Source organism: Sinohyriopsis cumingii, chromosome 6 (genome assembly GCF_028554795.1).
Source record: "Sinohyriopsis cumingii isolate HCF-2022 chromosome 6, ASM2855479v2, whole genome shotgun sequence".
Classification (NCBI taxonomy): Eukaryota; Metazoa; Mollusca; class Bivalvia; order Unionida; family Unionidae; genus Sinohyriopsis; species Sinohyriopsis cumingii.
The window spans coordinates 103,941,293-103,964,008 of NC_142966.1; the positions used below are offsets into that span (position 1 = coordinate 103,941,293).

The 22,716-nt window shown below is 37.2% G+C and overlaps 1 protein-coding gene across 1 annotated transcript; it reads right to left on the reverse strand.

Moving 5' to 3' along the window:
- Positions 1-515: 515 nt before the first annotated feature.
- On the reverse strand, positions 516-15,040 carry LOC149797607 (uncharacterized). Its single transcript, XM_089960444.1, has 4 exons — positions 14,916-15,040; positions 12,628-12,788; positions 10,761-10,999; positions 516-860 (listed from the first exon to the last, which is right to left on the reverse strand). The coding sequence occupies exons 1-4, from the start codon at positions 15,025-15,027 to the stop codon at positions 749-751; spliced, it is 624 nt and encodes a 207-aa protein (XP_089816570.1). The 5' UTR covers positions 15,028-15,040; the 3' UTR covers positions 516-748.
- Positions 15,041-22,716: the final 7,676 nt, after the last annotated feature.

Below are 22,716 nucleotides of genomic sequence, written 5' to 3' on the forward strand. Positions count from 1 at the left end.
CACCAATAGAAACTCTAAGCAATGAGACTTTGGGGGGTGAGGGTGCAGGAGAGACGACCGAGCATGTAACACCAGTTTCATACAACTTAAGTAGCCACCATATTTTTATTCTTGATTTTTTTAATTTTGTTTGATTTTTTTTCTTCCTCACCTTAAATTTACATAGTCTCGACTTCACACTTTCTATGACGTTAAAGGATAGATATAGGGATGAGTTAAACATGTAGTGGTTAGCTATTATATTTTATGGAGAGAGAGAGAGAGAGAGTTGCGTTAAAAACGTGTATTAACCTGAACTAGTGACGATGCCTCTAGTTACACATATCAATCATACTCGAATCGAAAATGTATAGGGAAATAAATAAAAATACTTTTACACTTCCTTCAACTGATATTGTTTGCTGACTTCTTTACATCAAAATATATAAATCTTATTCCTAACGTAATGTGATTGGGGAACGTATTTGAAGGTGTGTTTAAATCAAATTGTTAAATAAAGACACAAAACATTCACGTTGAACATTTCTACTCTTTATTCCCTATCAAAAGATTCCGTAATAAATAGTTTTCCTTTACATTACACCTGAAATGTAGATAAGAAGGCAGGTACAAGAATCTTTCAACATGACGTACGATTATCAGTTATGATAATTTTATTTAATGTCCTAAAGAGCTCCTTTAAAGCGCAAATAAATAAAGATGATATTAATATATAATTTTAATCAATAAGGTTGTCTGCCCTATCTAGTTAGCCAATGTAATCCTTAAGTCGGTTTATCTGATTGATGATACTGCCCATTGCTCCCTGCAAGCTCTCAGATCCGCAGTTAAATGATTGGACGATAAGGCTGCTCCATACCCTGAATAATAATAATAATGATAATAATAATAATAACACTAACAACAACAACAATGATAATAATAATAATAATAACAACAATAATAATATTATTATTATTATTATTATTATTATTATTAATGGAAGAAGACGAAGAAGAGAAAAAAGAAAATAAGGAAGACAGGAGAAAAGAAAAGATCACAAATTCATTCAATTAAGTTTTGTACTTCTGATATTTACTTATTTGATATCAAGTTTAGGAACATGATGGAGGAAAATATTCTAATATGCCAAGGCAGTCGTTCATGATGCATTGACTGGAGGAAAACAACTCTTTGCGTTTCGGTTATGATTTTTGTTGTTGTTGTTGTTGTTGTTTTGTTTTGTTTTTTTCAAGTGATCGAATGTAAACAAAAATTTGACGTAGTCCAGTGTGTAAATGAAATATGGTTTACAGTAATTTTAATGGTAAGTATTTTCTACTGCTAAGCGTTCATTATTTATTTTCGATCCAACGTCATCGATTATACGGGTCATTACATGTCATATCTGACTTTATCTGCTAGAGGCGCCTTGTACTTTCGAGTAAATACATGTAGCTCTTTATATGATATGTATTGGTCCATACGATCTGTGACCTGAGATAGAAAGTAAACAACCGTCTTACTGCGCCAACCACATACAGCTAACAACCGTCCGGTTTTAACCTCATATACATGCAAAATGAAAATCGTGCACACACTGAACGATGACAGTAAATGTATATCAACACTTGCTGGCGACAGGGCTTTTCCGCACAGTGTTGAGCTTGTATCGTCTGTATCAAGGAGTAATGCATTTGATTGCCGGTTTATGATACCACACAAGTTAATTCTGTTATTAATGTTGATTAATCCCATTGAGTAGTATGTCAATGGGGAATTTGAAACTGGCTTATTGAGCTAGGGTGCTTTGTTTTTACATAACACAAGGAATTTACAAAATGTTTAACTTCGCGTAACGCACGAATCTATTATTTAAGTGTGCGGTGTAACTAAACCTTTGGTTTGTAAAAATAATTTATAAATATAGCGAACGACATTGAGAAGCAAAATCGGCTAGCCTAAACGAGTTTACAAAGTCAGTGTACAGCGAGTTTGCCAATGCAAACAACAAAACGCTTCAGGGTGCAGACATTTCCGCTTATATATTGGCTGCCAACAGTTGTGTCATCTTTAAAAACATTGGATACTCTTTGTAAACATAATCGATCTTCAACTTTCCCCATATGAACCACGACCGGCTTCAAGGCAACGTTTACACGAAAACGGCTAACACCTTCCGGCCGATAACGTAATAGAAAAATTCAAAAAAACGCAAGAAAAGCAAACATAATTGCTCTACTACGTTTCACGGTCGAACCGCGCCAGAGATAGGTATTAAAATTCGTCCACGGATTACAAGAACTGAGATGGCATGCATGACTGGCGATGAGCAAGAGTTTCGCTGCCGTATTTCTTAACTATTTCCGAAAAAGCTGCTGAAAAAGCCGACGAAATCATGTTCCCGTGTTTGCTTTAATCAAGGCCCTCATGATTGGTGATTAACAAAATTATTGGGAAATTAACCCGAACGCAAACGCTATCAACCTTCTTTCGACGATGTGTCTTGGCATTATATAATGGTTGAGAACACGCAGGCACATCTGAGATTAAGATGGAGATTGTTCTCTGTGTGCATTTGATTATACTTCATAACCCAACATATAAATTTAATTCACCAGACAATCATTTGTTTAAAATCGCAGCCTCATGGATCCATAATGATGCCCATGTCATTTTAAACCGTAAAGACAAAAAGACCATTAAAGATGAAATTGATGTTTTTGCAATGTTGCTCGAGAGACTCGAAACGTTCACCAATGCAGGATTAGGATGGACTATGGATGGATACCTTGAAGTTCAACTACGTACATTCAGTGACAAATATCTCTCGGGTCAAAATAAATTAAACCGCCGCGGAGAGCACTAATCAATGTGAACAGTAATGACAATTGATGTTTCGAATGGGCATTTTGTCCGCCTTGTATCCCGTGAAAAATCACAAAGATCGACATCAACGATACCAACAATAGCCGGGTGAACCCATTACTTGTGTTAATATATACTTTCCCATACAAGATATTTAAAACGTATTAAAAAAGTCTGAAGCCTTGTATCACCATCGTTAATGTGAACACTTTGTACATACGCTTTTGGACAGTTGAACAAAACTTACTTTGGTTCTTCATGGTCGATATGACTATCATGGTCACCTGATGATGCAAGGAGTTGCAACTTCACATTTAGGCGTAATCTCGATCAATATGGAAAATTACACATCTTTTGGCTGAGGCAACTGCTGTTCGTTGACTCGTTGAAGTTTTTCATTTTCAGTCCGGACAAACAAATAAGCGATTTTTCAGTAAGTGGCAATGATCGTTTTACAATCAATCATCGACTTTGGTTCTTCCGGTACCAAACGGGAAACGTTCACCTGTCTCCCTCGCAAAGAAATATATCATTACGAGTACATGGGTGACTAGAAGACGTTTGCTAAAATTCAGTTGCCACCTATCGATGCCTTTCATTCATCGCTTCCTCACGAAGATATATCCTCCAACGGCTACACGCAAGCAAACAATGTCAAGACCGCGATTGCTTATCAAACAATTGTCGACTTTCACGATCCGTATTTATGAACAGATGTGTTTCTGGTCGTAGATGTACATGCTCGACCAGCCGACTTCTTTTTGTCACCGGGAATGATCTGGGACTCACAATTAACAAAACCCAAGGTCGAGTTGCAGTTTCTCACCGACACTGACCAGCATATTTGCGGAATGTGGAATCCTTGGTGGGATTTCCATAACAAGCTACTGATACTCTATAGTCAACAATCCGCTTACAAACTGACATGAATCCACAGTCCAAAATAGTTACATCATGTAGCTTTACCCAACAATTTACATGATTTGGCGATGATGCGACCAATGTCTGTAGGCGACATTCAGTGGATTGTGGAAACATACGACAGCAACAGCAACATTTGGTACTTCTTTTAAGTTGATGTGAAAAATTGTCAGCATCAGCTCCACCGCAGCCTCCATAATTATCCACTTGTCCCAGAAACGCTGCCGGTGCTTCGGGAATGACTGCCGTCATACGAGTGTGCTAGTGGACGATTCTAGACTAAATTTATTGAATGTAATATGCTGATTCGAAGCTTAACCATATTGTGCACATACGCAATTTGCAGTTATATCTGCGATTGAGTATGTGCAAGCAGCGAGAACGTCGGTTGCTCAAGTTTCGTACATGTGCGTGGATGGCTCCATTCATCCAAATGAGAACGGTCGTGACGAATGAGTTTGATAAAGATTTTTTTAATTCGTGAATGTCAGGAAAATGGGAACCGTATCTGCATTGATCGTCTTAGGATGACGGGAAAGATAAACTTCAAAGGCTTGTTGCTAACGCTGCGTTTGAATCCTGCAAGCTATTTGACAGCAGACTCATTATTTACCAGAGCACAAGTCAGAAACGGACGCTTAACGAAGCCTATATATTTTGGCACGTCATGCTGAGCTGGTCAAGAATGTTAATGTATAAGTTTTATTAGGATAAGATAAAACCGTTGGGCCAGGATCGTGTCAAAATGCTCTACTCAGACACCGATTATCTTCGTATGAATATCACAACTATCGACGTTTTCTCGGATGTGGCATTGGACATACTTGCGAACGAATTTGACACAAGCGAGTACCCTACAGATCACTAGCTTCAAAGTAATGCAGTCGAAACCATTTGAGGGGACGTTTAAGGATGAATGTACTGGGGATATCCCTCGAGGAATACGTGGGACTGCTGCCTAGACTGTATTCCATCTTGCTTGGACCGCTACTTCTGCATACGGACACCACAGGATTGAAAACAACATCTGCTTCCGGAATACATCAAGGAGGTAGCCATGTATAGTCGGTTACGATTTTCAATTCCGCTCGCACAAATGCTCTACTTGGTGCTTTTCCTCTCCTTCACTAGCGGGAACTAGATGGCAGTGCTTGGCTGTGTTTTGTAATATCAAAATTAATGTCAATCTGGTCCAATAAGTTGAATGTATTAATAGACCGAACCGGGTCATTTGCAATGAAGATGTCCGCCTTCTAACTCCCTCTGTGCATTCAGATACCAAAGTTGTAAATTCTTTTTCGTTTTGAAAGCTAAACCTATTGTAAGTCTTCTGAAGAATCACCTTAGCTGGCTTTTTTGTTCAGCGCTGATAAGACCGACCGATGACGTTTCACTCACTTGCGAAACTGTTTTAAAGTATAAACACTCTGTGTACGATTGGTCAAAATATTCCCACGTGTATTAATATCCGAATAATTGTTCCGCATGTATATGGTTAAACAATAGCCTGGTCACGATGTATATTATTATGTACATCACAAAGAAGGATCTTGTGTATTGTTAGCGCAGTAACGGCTCCGAGAAATTAAATACTCGGATCTAGAAGTACTGGCTATATTAGTACTGAACGTGTATAGATACGTTTTATGAGCGTCTGCGACACTTACTGAATCTTTTGGAAGTCAGTGACTCCAATTCCTTGTATATGATGGTAACATAATGGAAAGTTAAAGCGTACTTACATTCACGTGCATGGCCGTGTCCAAGACTACGTACCTGATCATGTGGGAGAAACTAGAGATCGGCCTGATGAACTTCGTTGATGATCAACACAACAAATCATCACGGGAAATCTTTGTTAATGCGAGTAGGTAAATCTGCCACAGTGCTCGTTCGGCTAGCCATGGGAGAGACCTAGTAGGTAACTTTTGCTAGGTCCGCTAGCGCTTGAACAGCTGCTTTACGCTTTCTAATCCAGCGCTGACTGTAATGTAACACAATCAGTTTCGCACCCATGTTGTGTGTTGCTTTTATGAAGGTCTTACGTGTTTGAGTCAGCGTTTGCAGTACGAGTTTGCATGCGAAATCGATACAATATGAAGACACCACTGAGTTATACAAAAGATGATATTCAACATGACATCAAGTAAAAGTAAAAGATCCGCTTTTACCGTGGTTAACTTATATGCGCAAGCAATGCCCATACCACCAATGGACTTTATGGTTTACGAACTAATTCTGAGCATTAATTGTTGGTTCAGATGAATCCGGAAAATGCTACATAGTTGCTGAAATTAATTATGAGATGGTTACCGTGGGATCGGTTATATGTGATTATACCATTCGCATACGGCCAACCATGTTATAATGTACCAAAGGATTTGATGGAAGCGCTTACGTCATAGAGAAGCCACACTTATAAAATTGAATTCTTTTCCATAATCGATGAAACCCTCACCGTTGACTATCTTGACCTGTGCTGTTTTGAGGCCTTCCAGTAAATAACTTGTTTGTGCTCTCTCAGGAGTAGGGTACAACCTGTGTTGTTTTCTAGCTTTTCATGGCCGCGAACAATATTGAATCAATTAATGAAAGATATAACGGAGGGTTTTGGGAAAAGCTGGCAAAGACTCTAGAATTCTGATACGCGAACACGAGCACAGACTCAGCTCTGTCAGTTCAATAAAATGTGTACCGTACTCGTTCGACATCACACGGTCGTCGCTCTGAACAATTCTCGGTTGGCCTGAAGATACTGATGGGATTTCCCCTTACCAACGAATTATAATGACAGCACCTGGAGAGTCTGGATACCACATCGCGCCATATATTGCCAGGATTACCTAAACAAATTAAGGTTAATCTGAACTGCGACGCCATCCATGGCTATTACGAAAGCAGAGCTTCCGCATGCGAATTTTCGTTGGTTTATATATATAATTTGAGTTTTCCACAACTGTGGAACTGAGTGTTCTGATGTGGTTAGTCACAACGCCTATGTATCTTCCATGCCATACAACTGTACGTTGGAGATCGACCTAACGGTTATATACAATGAAAGTCGTACTCGAATGTTTAATACCTGCGCCTGTTGTCAACGCTAAAAAGAGCGTTTAAATGACTTATTACGGAAATGGCCTTAGCGATGTTGTCCGGGAATTGCTCCAAGGTGTACATAACAAGGCAGATTTTCAAGTAAGCCTGCTATCTAGACTTGAAGAACTTAATTTTCCGCCAGATCTACCTCCGAAAGAGATGTGGAATCACATCAAGGCTGCCATTCTGCAAACATCAGAAGAAATCCTTGGAGTCATCACATAGAAAAACAAAGACTGGTTTGATGAAAACAACCAATAACTCCAATAACTGCATGACAAAAAGAGATCAGCGTACCAAGCCCATCTCGCACAACCATCCTGTCCACAGAAGAAAGCAACCTTCCACCTTATCAGCAGATTCCTCCAGTGCACTCTCTGAGACATACAAAATGAATGCTGAACAAAGCTTGCAGAAAGAACCCAACTGTACGCTGACACTGATGACTACAAGGGGTTCTATGAAGCGCTGAAAGCAGTGTATGGTCCTTCCTTCCAAATACAGAGCCCTCTACGGAGTGCCAAGATCTACTCACTGACAGGGAATCTATCCTGAACCGCTGATCGGAGCCTTCCACACCCTCTTCAGCACTAGCCGTACAGTCCAGAAGGCAGCTATTGATCGCATCCCACAACAGCCACCTAAGATGGAACTTGATGAGGTACCAACACTGCAAGAAACTGTAAACGCCATAGAATAACCGAAAGCAGGAAAGGCTTCAGGAAAAGATGGTATCCCACCAGAGATATGGAACAGAGGAGGCCAAGCATTGCAAAGCAAATTCCACGAGTTCTTCGTTTGCTGCTGGGAACGAGGGAAAATTCCACAAGACCTCCGAGATGCAGTCATCGTCACCTTGTACAAAAACAAGGGGGAACGTTCTGAATGCTCAAACTACCGTGGGATAACTCTGTTCTCCATTGCATGAAAAATCCTTGCTAGAGTGTTTCTAAACAGACTGGTGCCCACCATTGCAGAATAATATGCTCCAGAGAGTCAATGTGGCTTCAGAGCCAACAGTGGTACAACTGACATGGTGTTCGTCTTGAGACAGATCCAGGAAAATGCCGGGAACAAAACTTAGGACTGTACATCACATTTGTGGACCGGACGAAGGCATTTTATACGGTGAGCAGAACTAGACTGTGAAAAATACTTGAACAGCTCTACTGTCCTCCTAAATTCCTTACCATGGTCATCCAACTACATGAAGACCGGTTTGGTCATGTGAGAAACAATAACAACCTGTCACAGACCTTCCCCATTGCAAATGGCTTGCAACAGCGCTGCGTTTTGGCACCCACACTGTTCTCAATCTTCTTCAAAATGATGCTCCAAAAAGCAACAGAAGACCTTGATGACGAAGATGGAATCTATATCCGATTTCGTACTGATGGCAACCTCTTCAACTTAAGGCAACTTCGTGCCCATACCAAGACCTTGTAAAAACTGATCAGAGAACTTCTCTTTGCAGACGACGCCGCCCTTGTTGGCCACACAGAAGCTGCCTTACAGCGCGTAACATCCAGCTTTGCAGAAGCTTGCCAGCTCTTTGGTCGTAAGGTCAGTCTAAAGAAACCTGAGGTACTTCACCAGCCTGCTCCCAAGGAAGAGTACCGACCACCAAGCATCTTCATTGATCAGACAGAGCTGAACGTGGTCCACCAGTTCACCTACCTGGGCTGTGTGGTATCCTCTGATGCCAAGATCGACAAAGAAAAAGACACCAGTCTCAAGAGAGATACAAATGTCAGCGTGTACAGAGCTGTCGTACTGCCCACCCTCCTATATGGCGCCGAATCCTGGGTCACCTACAGCCGCCATCTCCGCTTCCTTGAACGCGTCCATCAGCGCTGCCTCCGCACCATCCTCACATCTACTGGAGTGGCATCGTCACCAATACTGAAGCCCTCAAGCAATCAGGGATCACCAGCGTTGAGGCTACGCTCTTGAAGATACAGAGGCTAGATTGACTAGGGTGGTCTTGATTAGTGAAAACCATCCTAGTCAATCTGGCCCCTGTGGCGATGAAAGGTGCAAAACCTGTCAACATATGTTAGAGACCAAGACATTTTCTAGCACAGTGACTAGAGAAAAGTTACATGGTCCAAGCAAAACGTTCAAAATAGAGAATGTCATTTATCTCATCACATGTAAGATCTGTGGCCTTCGGTATGTCGGAGGAAGTGAAGAGCTACACAAAATGATCAACCTTCATAGATCTGATTGGATGACAGAGACGCTGTACAAAAGCCCGGTCGCAGAACACTTCTCCTCCCCTAGCCTCACTTTCAGCGATATAACACTTATTGCAATTGCTCACAACCCCAACTGGAGTCCCCAAACCAGGAAAGAAAAGGGATCTTACTGGATACGCCGCCTTACAATATTGAAACCTAGCCGTTTAATAAAGAAGACTAGAAAAAGACAAACATACACAAATAAAATTATCTTTTGCAACCGGCACATTTTCTTTTAAGTAATTCTCTAAATTTGCTTAATAGCCTATGACTACTATAACAATGAAATATCCGGGATATAATCTGCGCTTATATAACTTTACACAGAATAACAGATGTCGTTATGGCTCAACAATGTCTAGATCAATACAAATATTTTCCAGTATCAGCAACAAGCTGAAATAAACTAGTTGACACATAAGAGTTAAAAGGTTGAATTCCTTTAGAAACAGCCATGTAAAGTTTCGCAAACATAACCGTTTTTCAGTTTAATTTGTTTGTCTTGTCTGTGTTTTGTATTTGTCTTTGAAAAAGACTCATTAAAGAGTCGAAAGGGCTCAGGCTTGTTTCACACTATTCCTTGTCAGTTTATTGCATTTATCTTAATCAATCCCTGACACACACTTGATCCCTTGCTGGATCCAGTTCACTTGAAAGGTTGGTTATTCGCCATGTGATTTGTATTCTTTATATATATATATATATATATATATATATATATATATATATATATATATATATATATATATATATATATATATATATATAATGGGGGGGGCATGCACGTAGTGGTCATCTATTAGATTTTACGGATGTAGGCCATAACATGTTTAGAAGTGAAGCCGGGGGGGGGGGGGGCAGGGGCCCCTTGCCCCTGAGTGCGGGTGCCCATGATAGAAGATTTTTTATAGATAAGCAACAGAAGTACGTTTCATTATGTTTAGACAGGTTATAAGAATGAAAGACTGCTGACATCCGAAGATATAAACTTTGGCTAAATAATACTTAGCTAACTACATGCGGTGTAGGATGAGATGAAAAGAAGTGAAATGTAAACAAGGAAATAAGTCATTTTATGGTATTTCATGGTATTTCAGGAATATTTCGGAATTATCTTTACTACTATCAATACCAACTACAACAAATGTAGTTTCAGTATGGAAAGTTTTCAAGCCATCGGGTTAAAGGTATGCATGTACTATGTCAGTCAAGGGACAGGGCTGACTGAAAGAAGACCAATATGGCAGCCCCAAATTACTTGGCATCGTGCTGATTCAAAGTGCATTGTAGACAAGGCCCAAAGTATATGAACAATATAATGCTCGTTGCTTCTTGCTTAGTCTTCATGCAGCAAGGTAACTGCAATGCAATAACTCAATAATACCTAAATGCCGTGATATAAATCGCGTAGGATACAAAATCACATTGCCTATTTTAGCTCATATCAATGTATTTTCTGTAAAACAGATCGTCTCTGAACATTTAAATGACAGTTTGTATGTTAATATTATATAACTTTAAATTCATCACGCACTATACTTGACATTTTGACTCTATCAATTTACAAATCCACACACCTGTTCAACCTATTCGTATTGCAAATAGCCCTTAAGATCAGTGTTAGGTACCGTATGTTAGCTTCGTATGTTAGCTTACCTAGGTGAGAGCCGGGCCAGCTTGTACATATCACGAGCACTGAAAAGTCTCCAGTATCCATCCCAGTTGTTCCGGACGAGCTGACAATAGTCTGGCCGCGCTGAGTTCCGTGCGTTGCATTCAACAATCGCATCTATTCCAGTTTGTTTAATGGTCTCGCATGTCGTTGAGTCTCCCTGATACAACGACGTGAAGTAACTTATCAAACAGACATTGCTTGCATTGATGGCGGCTTTAGCCTAGAAAAAAGAAATAAAACGCAGGCCAAAATTCATGAAGCAAAAATAACTGACTTCTCGTTACGTCATCAAGACTGACATCTAGTGACACTATTGAAAAAACTTGTAAATCTGCGAGACCAGCGCGGTCTTAGCCTGTGCAGAAACTAGCACTAACCGGTGTAAGGGATATCGAATTTTTCTTTATGAGGAAAATTAAAGTATAATTTAATTCAATGATTTTTTTTACTGGTTTTACAGTGGTATAAAAAATTATCTCCTTGAAAAATATACATCGGAATCAATATGATACGCTTGATTAGAAGTCGTTTGGTTGTGTTTCAATACCTAACTCTGTTCCGATTTACTCTATATGCAAACTTCAGGTTAAGAAGAATTGTATTAAAAGTATGTACTAAATATGCATACAATCTGCGGTAAACTACTGCTTTACAAGCTGAACTTGTTATTCAATAAAAAGAAAAGAAAGCTATCGTTGTCTGTTTCGGTATATTCTGTTACTGACACAACATGCTACCACAGAATACGTCAAATGTCACTTTGTTAAGTGGCACGTTGCACCGAATATGGATAGCTTGTTTGTTTCTATGAGGGGGGTGGTCATTTTGAAAGGGCCATTCGTGTCAATGCCAATGTATATCCAATAAATATTGGCATGTGCATTGTGTGTGAAGTTTACTTTCGCATTGTTACGTTATCTTGAAAGCAACACTCACCATTAAAGTGCTACACCTCAGTTATTAATCAGTAACGGGATCTGGAAAGCAAAAATGACTTCCAAGCTGATGTTCTTTGACATAATAAGTGTTATACTTATCTCTCAACCCCTCCCCCATCAAAACCCATATATCCCTTAAAAAGAATATGTATCTTGAAGGAAGGAAAGGCTCGTGTCATTGAACCTAGTGATAATGCATTAACACGGATGATCTCAGATATGTGTGTTTCTTAAGGATACAGAAATTGATAATGTGCATCAAACATAAAAGGTGAATATTTGTCAGAAAGGGTTTTTAAGTTACCAAAGGGTTCGAGAAGACAATGACCTAAACTTCTGAGGTGTTAGAAACTGATCTGCCTACTTGGATAAATTAACATATCCAAGTTTGACTGCCAGTTCTTGCCAATTGCTGAGTAAAACGCGGCAATTTGTTGCTATAAATAGTCTCGATAAAAGGAAAGCCATCATGCAAAGGAATAATATAATACTAGGCGGACATACAAGTTGATAAACAGACCGACAGGCAGACATTAATACAGCTGATATATTAATAGGCCATCATATAAAGATTGACATGCAGTCATATATATATAAACAAACAGATTTTCAAAAACAGAAATTTAAAGAAAAAATAAAAAGAAAGAAAAATAAATACCATGCTGACAGACATAGTGACACAAAAACTTCTAAAACAGAGAGGACAATTGATGGACTTATCTTTGATTGACTGATGAATTGATTACTGGACTAATTGGTTGGTTGATTGATTGATTTACATGCCAGAGCTTTTTGGTATGGTGTTCGAGCCAAACATACAAACATAAAATGAGTTGTAAATGTAAAAATATAAGCAAAGCTAAACGATGCATCTTCATTTTCGGCGACATAAATATTGATATAGGAGTACCTCGTCACTGAAGTACTGGGTATTTAGTTTGAGCTTGTCACAGAAGTAAGTGGCGTGGTTGACAACATATCCCTCTCTTCCACAAGGGAACCGTCGCTCAAAACAGCGATAAAAGTCACAGTTCCCAGCTTGTGCCTGTGCCTGGCACACAGGTAACACATCTGAAAAGAAAAGTCGTATTAAAAAATTAATTTTCATTGAAGAAAAGAAAAGAAAATTTTATAAACAGACCCTCCCACTCAAAATTATAACTGCTTGGCAAATACAAAAATCATTTTACAGTATATATGTAATCTTTAATTTTATTCCTCATTTTTTTCTGTTTTTCCTCTCCGAAGTATAAATTAAGTTAAAAAATAAGTGACATCACAGCTTCCCCGGCATGGTTAGAAGAAATCCCGTGAATTGATCAAAGCACGGGAACATAAATGACATATGAAATGGGTTGTTCAGATGTAAATGAAAATATTTTCACAAAATCTCATTTTGAAATTCGATAGAAAATACAAAAAGAAATATCCTAGCTTTTTATTACACCGGTTTCTCCTGAACAATTACGATTTTATCCACGAAACATTGGCGTTATTGGGGTGTATACTCCATTGATAATATTTAGCAATAACTATTAGTTATGTTTCTGATTAATATGACACGCACATTAACTGCCATATAAGTATGTGTGAGAGTGTGGGTGTGTGTGTGTGTGTTTATTTCGCCGCAATAATGTAGGATGATAAACTGGTTTATTTTCCGACACCAGATAACCGATATCACATCACGTTTCGCAGCGAGTAACACGTAAGTTTCTTCTATCGTCGGGCATCTGGGCTGGTATTTGGAGAAATTCGACCCGAAAGTAAGAATTGTGTTATATTCAATGTATCAGTGCACAATTGTACACCAATACCGATGTATGAGGCTTATTAATTCGCCTATCTGGATGATTTCTATATCAAGAGAGGTCAAGATTTAGAGTCACGAGTCAACACTAAACTTTGACACAAATTGTATGTTGTGATATCGTCGCATTAACCACGATAACATTGTGAACGCAAGTAGACCTACTCGAAATACTGCATGGCATGTCGACCTTTTATAAAGCTGATTCAATACCATTTCATAAAGATGGTGATAGATTCGATATCGTTGTATAAACTTGGTTATAGATTCGATATCGTTGTGTAAGCCTGATGACAGTTTCGATATCGTTGGATAAAAGTGATAATAGAATCAATATTCTTGCGTAAATTAGTTTAAGATATTTGTACTCATCTTTGTACAGTGAATCAACTCTTGTCGTCTCAGGTTTATGGAGTTTCCATATATTGCAACCTCATATATGTTTATGTCTGCAGATCGAGTATAACCCAAACTCAATCACCCAAACTTGCTTTTATCCAACCATTTTTAAAGCCCTGAGCTGTTCGGATAAACGAAATTCACTGATACGTTTTTAGTAAGGTAAGTTAATACGTTTGCAGATAGATGAATGGTGCGTTTTTCCAAGCACAAAAACATTTAGTTGAACAAGGTCAGAGGAAAATGTTTCTTTTATGAAAATGTCATAAACGATTAACTTAAGATTATTTGTAGTGAATTTTTTTAAACATTTGTTTGTGTGATAGTTCATAATTTTGCTATACGGTTGAGATATGTAGGGTTGTATATAATTTGACATTTTAATTCCATATACGTATTTAAAATACACAAAAATATATTATAATGAACATCTCAAGGTCTTCAACATACGTTGGTATATCCATTATTTCGCCCTATCCATATATTACTGCAAACGTATTGCTTTGTCAGGGGTGCGACTATTCTTCGTACAGACCGTAAACTCATTTTATCAGTGTTCCAACTAATCGATTAAATATCAAATATTATATGGTTTAGTCAACTTGCGTTTTCACTTTCCTCGAATAGAAGCCTTGAAATCACAATCTCTGATTATCTAAAATCTTGGCTTTATCAGAAAATGAATCTCCCATTTTAATTTCACAACCTAATTGAAAATAGATTTATTGATTGGGCTGTAACCTATGAAACAACAAAATTTTGACATCACGGGAATGATTAAATTATACCCTCTTTTTCAGCAAACAATCTTTGAATTTGAACAATATACTATGGAATTTCTAGCAACGTCGTACTAAAATAGAAGCTTTGTATGTCGTTACAGATACAGCTTAATATAACTTGCACAGTTCGCTCCTGGAAGATGATGTGCAATAAAACAATTTGTAAATCTGCACAACGGATACAATTTTATGTGAAAATGTTTTTACCTTCTTTAGGTTGAATCAAAGTTTCTCTGTCCGACCCAAAGAGGTATCCCCACACCGAAGCAGCTCCGGCACAAGGTATAAGCACGCAGACTACGAACGCAAGTACTTTCATCTTACTGAATGGAATGTAGATATGAACGATTTATTAAAACAATTTCGCATTTTTATACGCCAGAGATTAGGCAACACGTGGTAATAACCAATCAAATGTGAACGATCAACGTCAATGGTATATCTTAACAGGACACTTATTTATAATTGGCTGATCCCTTTTTCTGTCAGTGATATGTTGTCCAGTAAGTGGTTTTGATTAAAAATAAGAAGAAGAAATATTTCCCCATAAAAATAAACTCTGACTGAGACAGACAAATGTTGGACTCAAAACCTACTTGCATTATTTGTTTATTTATGTTCGTGTATGTAAAAGATAAAATAAGCAGAATAGAATTAATAGTTACATTATTGGATCTTTATATGCCAGAAAAAGGCAGTCACATGGAATCAAAAGATTGCACGCTGATGGCAGCCTTGTATCGAATTAACACGAGTTAATTATATGATGTCTAAATATCTCTATGCTGTCTAGTAAATCTAGGTGTCTTATTAAGTATATGATGTCTAAATATCTCTATGCTGTCTAGTAACTCTAGCAGTCTTATTAATTATATGATATCTAAATATCTCTATGCTGTCTAGTAAATCTAGGTGTCTTATTAAGTATATGATGTCTAAATATCTCTATGCTGTCTAGTAACTCTAGCTGTCTTATTAATTATATGATGTCTAAATATCTCTATGCTGTCTAGTAACTCTAGCAGTCTTATTAATTATATGATATCTAAATATCTCTATGCTGTCTAGTAACTCTAGCTGTCTTATTAATTATATGATGTCTAAATATCTCTATTCTGTCTAGTAATTCTATCTGTCTTATTAATTATATGATGTCTAAATATCTCTATGCTGTCTAATAACTCCATCTGTTTTATTAATTATATGATGTCTAAATAGCTCTATGCTGTCTAATAACTATCTGTCTTATTAATTATATGTCTAAATAGCTCTATGCTGTCTAGTAAATCTATATGTCTTATTAATTATATGATGTCTAGATATCTCTATGCTGTATTGTAACTATATCTGTCTAATTAATTATATGATGTCTAAATATCTATATGCTGTCTAGTAACTCTATCTGTCTTATTAATTATATGATGACTAAATATCTCCATGCTGTCTAGTAACTCTAAGCTGGGGGGGGGGGCCGAGTGGTTTAAATCGCTCTCCGTTACGGATCACGGCCATCTCACCTCTGTCTGCTGCGTGGATTTGAGTCTAGGATTCGACCAGTGTGGGTATGTGAGAAAGCTTGCCAGTAGCTTCTCGTGGGTTGGTGGTCTAGTAACTCGAAGTTGTCTTAGTAACTCTGCCGCTCGATGTTTATTTTCCATTTCATGAAAACGTTATATGAAGTAATCATTTTCTCAGCTTTTGGCTTCGAAGATGTCCATGACTGCAAGTAAAAACTATTATTATTATCATTATTATTATTATTATTATTATTATTATTATTATTATTATCGTTATTATTAGTAGTAGTAGCATTATTATTATTGTTATTGTTATTATTATTATTATTATTATTATTATTATTATTATTATTTTCAAGGATTTAAGGATAATATACGGCTGCTCATTCCTGTGACTTTTTCATAAAGCAAGCCGAAAGATTTTGTATTTTGTATTTCGTCAGCCTCATCCATCATGCATTATTTCTTTAACGAGTTTAATAAATTTCATATAAAAGTATTCACAAGGTTTTGTGGAGACTAAGTACCTAGTCATTTGTGCTGACAGATTACACAAGCTACAAGCAGCTACAAAACAGGGAATTTGGTTGACCTTTAACCTCTTATTAAATAAGATGTTCGACGACCTCTGAACGTAAATTAAATTTCTTCCTTTCTTTGTCATTCACGATTCAGGAATTAAGGGTTCAGCTCTCTATTACAATAAAATCTTGTATCGTAGAAAGTGTCCATAGTGACTGAAATTTAAAAGAATTGTGCAATCGACAGAAATTTTTTTACAAAAGTTCAGTATTGGGATTTAGCATGGGAATTGGCAAACGCACTTTCTCAGTGCTAAAAGGAAGAAAGTAACCTTCAAAATTCTATTGAAACATTTACAATTATGTTATTATATTTTTAATATATTCATAAAGATTAAGCTCTAATCTATAATAGTATCTAAAGATTTTGTTGTGTGGTTATTGTTGTAATGTTCTGTTTCTTTTATGTGTTGTTATTGTAGTTGTGTTGTTGCGTGTAAATAAATGACCGAAAATGGGAGAAAAAAAAGTCTCTATTCTGAAGGAACATGACTAAATAGTACATGATGAGTAGATTTCGATGCGTCGTGAATTATGACAGTAAATAGCATAAGTCAACCCTAGATCAGTCCTCGTGCCAAAGTCTAACTGAATATTCACGGTGCTGACAAGCATGATAAACTGACCTCACCCCGTACGCAGTTACTGATATCTGTGTAAAGTACGTGCTGATAAAGTTATAATGAAACATTGTACTCATTTTCAGCTATGAAACGCATCTCCTAATCAGAAGTGTTTAAAATGTTTCCGTAAATTGTATTATCATATAAAGGTGCGTATTGCAGATATTTTGAAATTATGAGAGAGTGACAAGCGAAAGGTGAACTTGTTTGCATTTGCAACATGCACAATGGACAGAATGTTGTATACCTCTATGATACCTTCATGTGCTGTGGTTGAACTTACTATGTTGTGCTTGTGGAAACTGTACATCATCCAAGTACACAGCTAACCAAAATGAATGCTCCCATAGGCTCTAAAGATCAGCCTGAAGTAGTCTAAAGTATACAATCTTTACCAGTTATTAAAATATGGAAAGTGAATATTCTGAAAGTGCAATCAATTAATTACCAAATATATAAAATGTAAAAACAAAACCACAGTTATCTGCTCTTTTATTTACAATTAACATCGGATGTCCCGGAAGTGAAAATGACCAGGTGGGGCTAGCATTTTATTTTTAAATTTGCACATCTGAAGTAAGGTCAAGCTGTATACTTTATAATATATACTACACCTATCAACCATACAAACAAAATTAAGGTAATTTAAGTTTGTCTTAATTATACGTAAGATATACACAATGTCTCGTTTACAGTCAGTATAACAAGTACGTAAGTCAGGTAATTGCTTCTTCTTTACAAATTTAACCCTGTTCAAAATAGGAAGCTGTAGAGCGCCACCTTAAAACAAATAAGAAAATTTGGCAATTGTTTTTCTTATTTTCATATCATCGTGTATGATGTTCTCAACAAAACAGTACATTAATATTAACTCTGTGCATGAAAATAATATGCATATTTTCTTCTTGCTCACACAGTACGCCTTGTGGCAGTATTGTGTGCGCAATGACCTTAATTATGGGAAAATTAGAAGTCTTAACACAGGAAAGAAGTCAACTTAAATTTATAACTGTTTCAAGATTCATGTCCCTGCCTTTCAACATAATGCAATGTGCATTTATGAAATAAATCACTTTTCATCATAATGGGTGGGATGGGGTGGGGACTTAGCTTGTGTTGGACTTTGCTACTAATGAATACAGTGCTGTGGGGAGAAAGCATAAGCATTATTCAAAATGACCGTTTTGATACTTGCAACTTACTTGTTTCAGCTATACAACAAAAATTAAATCATGCAATAATAATACCCATGTGGCCTTTTTTTTTTTGGGGGGGGGAGGGCACTCTACAGATATTATGAACTTCTGAGAGAGTGACAGGTTTAAAGTAAAAATGTTTGCATTTGCAACATGCACAATGGACAGCATGTTGGCATACCTCTCTGTCATGTAGCTGAAATTTCTTTGGGTACTGTACTTGTGGAAACTGTACATGATCTAAGTACACAACTAACCAAAATGACTACTCCCATGTGCTTCAAAAAATCAGCATGAATTTTTCTAAAGTACGCTATCTTCAATAGGTATTAAAATAGGAAAATTAATTTTGCCAGACTAGACAATACAAGTGTCTGAAAGTCCAATGAATAAAATACGAATATATAAAATGTAAAAACAAACTACCGGCTCTTTTTTTTACAATTTACGTCTAAGTCCAGGAATTAAAAATAAAATAACCAAGCGGAACTAGCAGCTTTTTTATACATGCACATCTGTAGTAAGGCCAAGCTGCATACTCTAGAACCCTTATTACACCAGTCAATTATAAACCAAAATAGAGGGAATTAAAAGTTATTTTAACAAAACCTAAGACATGCAAGGTATTTTAATAGCCAGTATAATCAGTGAGAAAAACCGGAGAAATTTTTGTTTTCTTTAAAAGTCTAACCGTACGAAAATACAAAACTGCAGAGCACTACCAAATGGATCAAGTGTGTACATTGTTTTCGTTTCAAAAGGTCACTTTCCAGTTCACATATGGAAAGGAGAATATCAAAGTTATGTGACAAGATAAGAAAAGTAAAAAAAAACGGATATTTTACATATTTCTAGATTAGCAAGCATTTTTATGTGTTTGACAGTTAATGTGGTATATTATTCAATTGTATACATGTATAAATATATATATATATATATATATATATATATATATATATATATATATATATATATATATATATATATATATATATATATATATATATATATATATATAAAATCACGGCATATAAGTTCAAAAGGTTCTCGTTCCAGGTGTTGTTGTCTCGTAGTCTATTATTCTTAATTATTTTCTGGTATTCGTCTATGTTGATGTATTAGCTCTAAATTTATTGTCCCTCATTACTATAAAGAACAAAACAAAACCAAAAGAAAGAAAAATGAAACACGAGAGAACGAGATGTGACTAATCTATCCTTCCTTTGATATGAGAAGCCAGATCAGGTTAATGTAGGGAATGGATGTGCACGATCGGTCGGGTTAGCTGATATCGCCAATAAAAAGAAATCACTACACGATCTGGCATCTGCATATCAAAGCAAGCACGCTGTTAATTGAGTTATCATTTACTATCGAAACGAAAGGACCAGACATGGTACAAAGGTCATGATGTTTACTGATCTATGTGTACTTTTCATCTAAATGATAACCTAGTATTCACATTGTTATATTCTTCGTATGTGTGAACATATACTAAAGTGCGTGCTTTTTAACAAGGAATTTCTGACGCTTGTTCATAGAGCTAGCTAAGTATTAAAATCATCGGAAAAATTTCCTTTCTTAAATTGCTTTTGATAATGACTATCATATATTCTAGCCTTATAATCTTCCTGATGGATGCAAATATTCTCATCAATTCTTTAATATAGGACAGAGTTTTGAACTCATCGTGCTTTTAAAGTTTTGATATTTTTAGTTTCAAAGAATTCTGAATTATTTGGACCTTATTCCAGGCTACGACACATTTATCTATGAAGACTAGCACGGTAGTACCACCCTACCGTGTCAGAAAAGGTTCACCGTGTTAAAGGGAGCAAGCCGTGTGCATCAATGCAAGCCGTGTGCATCAATGCAAGCTGTGTATATCAATGTAAGCTGTGTGCATCAATGCAAGCTGTGTACATCAATGCAAGCTGTGTACATCAATGCAAGCCGTGTGCATCAATGCAAGCCGTGTACATCAATGCAAGCGGTGTGCATCAATGCCCAAGAGCAGGAAAAATATTCTTGTGCATGGACAGATTTCGACTCGGATGACTATCTTTTGTAACAATACTTGCAAACGGGCGCTAAAATTATTATTATTATTATTATTATTATTATTATTATTATTACATATATGCATACATGCGTGTGTGTGTGTGTGTGTGTGTCCCAAACATTGCGTAGTATTTCTGCAAATATCGACTCATTTGTAGTAAATATACAGGATTGATTATGCAAAATAAAATAAAAATTTGTTTCTTATGGTCAGTGTGGAAACAAATGTTTTGTTGTTTTATTTTTCTTTTAATGGTGGGCGCTTTTGTATTTTGTTTGTTTTAAGTTTTGTAAACCTAGTAGAAGTAAAATGAGAGGTTTGGATTACTATGTAAACAAGTATGCCTATCAGCCAGGCTTGGCCACATCCACTAGTATGTCAGCGCCAGACCTACCCCCACCATGATCTCTTGCCATTGTTGTCAGCCACCTGCTAATGAGAACCTCAACTACTGAAAGCAGGTCGCAGCCAAGAGCTTGTTATCTCAAAGGGTATAACTTAACATTTATAGCGTTCATGCCGTTGCTCAGATTCTACGCAAAGAAAAACTTCAGCCTCATATTTTTCAGACGAAAGTCTTACGGGTCTTCGATTGTTGGTTGTAGCATCATTATAATTTCTGTATAAGCGGCTTGATATGAAGTTTTAATTTATATGAAGGGGAGCGGTTAGCTCCCCTAATCCTAAGCAACTCGAACATGTATGCGTGGCTTACTGGTAAGACGGCAGTGATGTCAAAGAAAATGTCAGTTTGCTTAATATCATTAGATCTGAAATTAAACGGACTTCAATATGCCTGCTAACACTCTCTACAAGAGTCGCATATACTATTTCTTCCTTTCGCTGTACAGCAACAGTTAGTTTCTTCTGACTGATTACTATGATGCGACAGAACACGGTTGTTGTTTTATTTTTTTTGGGGGGGGGTGTTGTTCCTATTTTAGGGGGAAGCTAATATAATTGGGGGGGGGGGGCTTCCTAGTGAGACGAATGACCAAGTGCACTACGTACGTCGCCATAAAGAGTTTTTGAGAGAATGTTTCGCCAATAAATAATACATTATTGTTGTAGTATCAATCGCACTGAAGACGCCACCAGCGAAGAACTTTCTTCTGTTGTTCTCGGCTGTTGTTCGGAAATTAGAAACTCAATTAACCCCAAACGTTCGTGGGTTAGCTGAGGGTATTCTCGGTGGCCCCAGTGTTCGATGTCTATCCACTTTGCATCATCGTTCTATTCAAATATGAACCGTTACCTGTCAACCTTAGGAAGGCGCAGACCCTCTTGCACTAGTGGTTCGTATTCCTTGTCAATGTCATTAGTGGTTTGTCAATGTCAGTAGTGGTTTGTATTCCTTGTCAGTATCATTCTCATGTTATTCGTTGATCGCAACTGTATAGAGCTTAAGACGTTTGGTGTGACAGACCAATGATATCACTGAATACCCATGTGGCTCCGTTTACACTGACATTAAAGAAGTAAAATCCGGTGCCTGTAACGGTGATAGTATTGTTGTTGTCGTTGCTTGAAGATGAACTACAAACGTTTTGAAGGTTTTGCTTTAAAGTCCAGCGATATCCAATAGATACATTCACTGATGTAATACAGCTGCTTTACGTGATATTGTCGGCCATTAAGTACATGATTTTCAAGGCAGTACCAATATCTGTGTTTGCGTTGTCTTGGCCAGCCACGTGGCCGAGAGTTTCAGTATTTTCAGATTTTGGGGCGATAGTAAAACGAGGTCCATGCCATGTGGGTAGAAGTGCCTGGTGCGCTTGCAGGGCAGGTAATAGAGACGCCTGGACAACGTAGATTCATAGTGTTCTAACACCAGTTTTAACTCTACGGGTGAGAGCGCAATCCTGACTATTTACCGACGATTGTCTTTCGTCGAAGATGCTATTCGAGAGCTCCTATATGCGTAATTTACAAGATTCCAATAGGGCTCGGCAAATATAAAATAATTTATACAAAATAATATTTTTTAGTAAAAAATGCCGCCTATGCTGATGTTATCGTGGCGAAC

What these genes read in the sequence shown, in the direction of transcription:
- LOC149797607 (XM_089960444.1), bottom strand. Translation starts at nt 15,027, where the DNA reads ATGAAAGTACTTGCGTTCGTAGTCTGCGTGCTTATACCTTGTGCCGGA. An exon ending in CCCAGTACTTCAGTGACGAG is followed by an intron (nt 11,000 to 12,627) that starts GTACTCCTATAT and finishes TCTTTTTTCTAG; the next exon opens with GCTAAAGCCGCCATCAATGC. An exon ending in CTGGCCCGGCTCTCACCTAG is followed by an intron (nt 861 to 10,760) that starts GTAAGCTAACAT and finishes ATTATTATTCAG; the next exon opens with GGTATGGAGCAGCCTTATCG.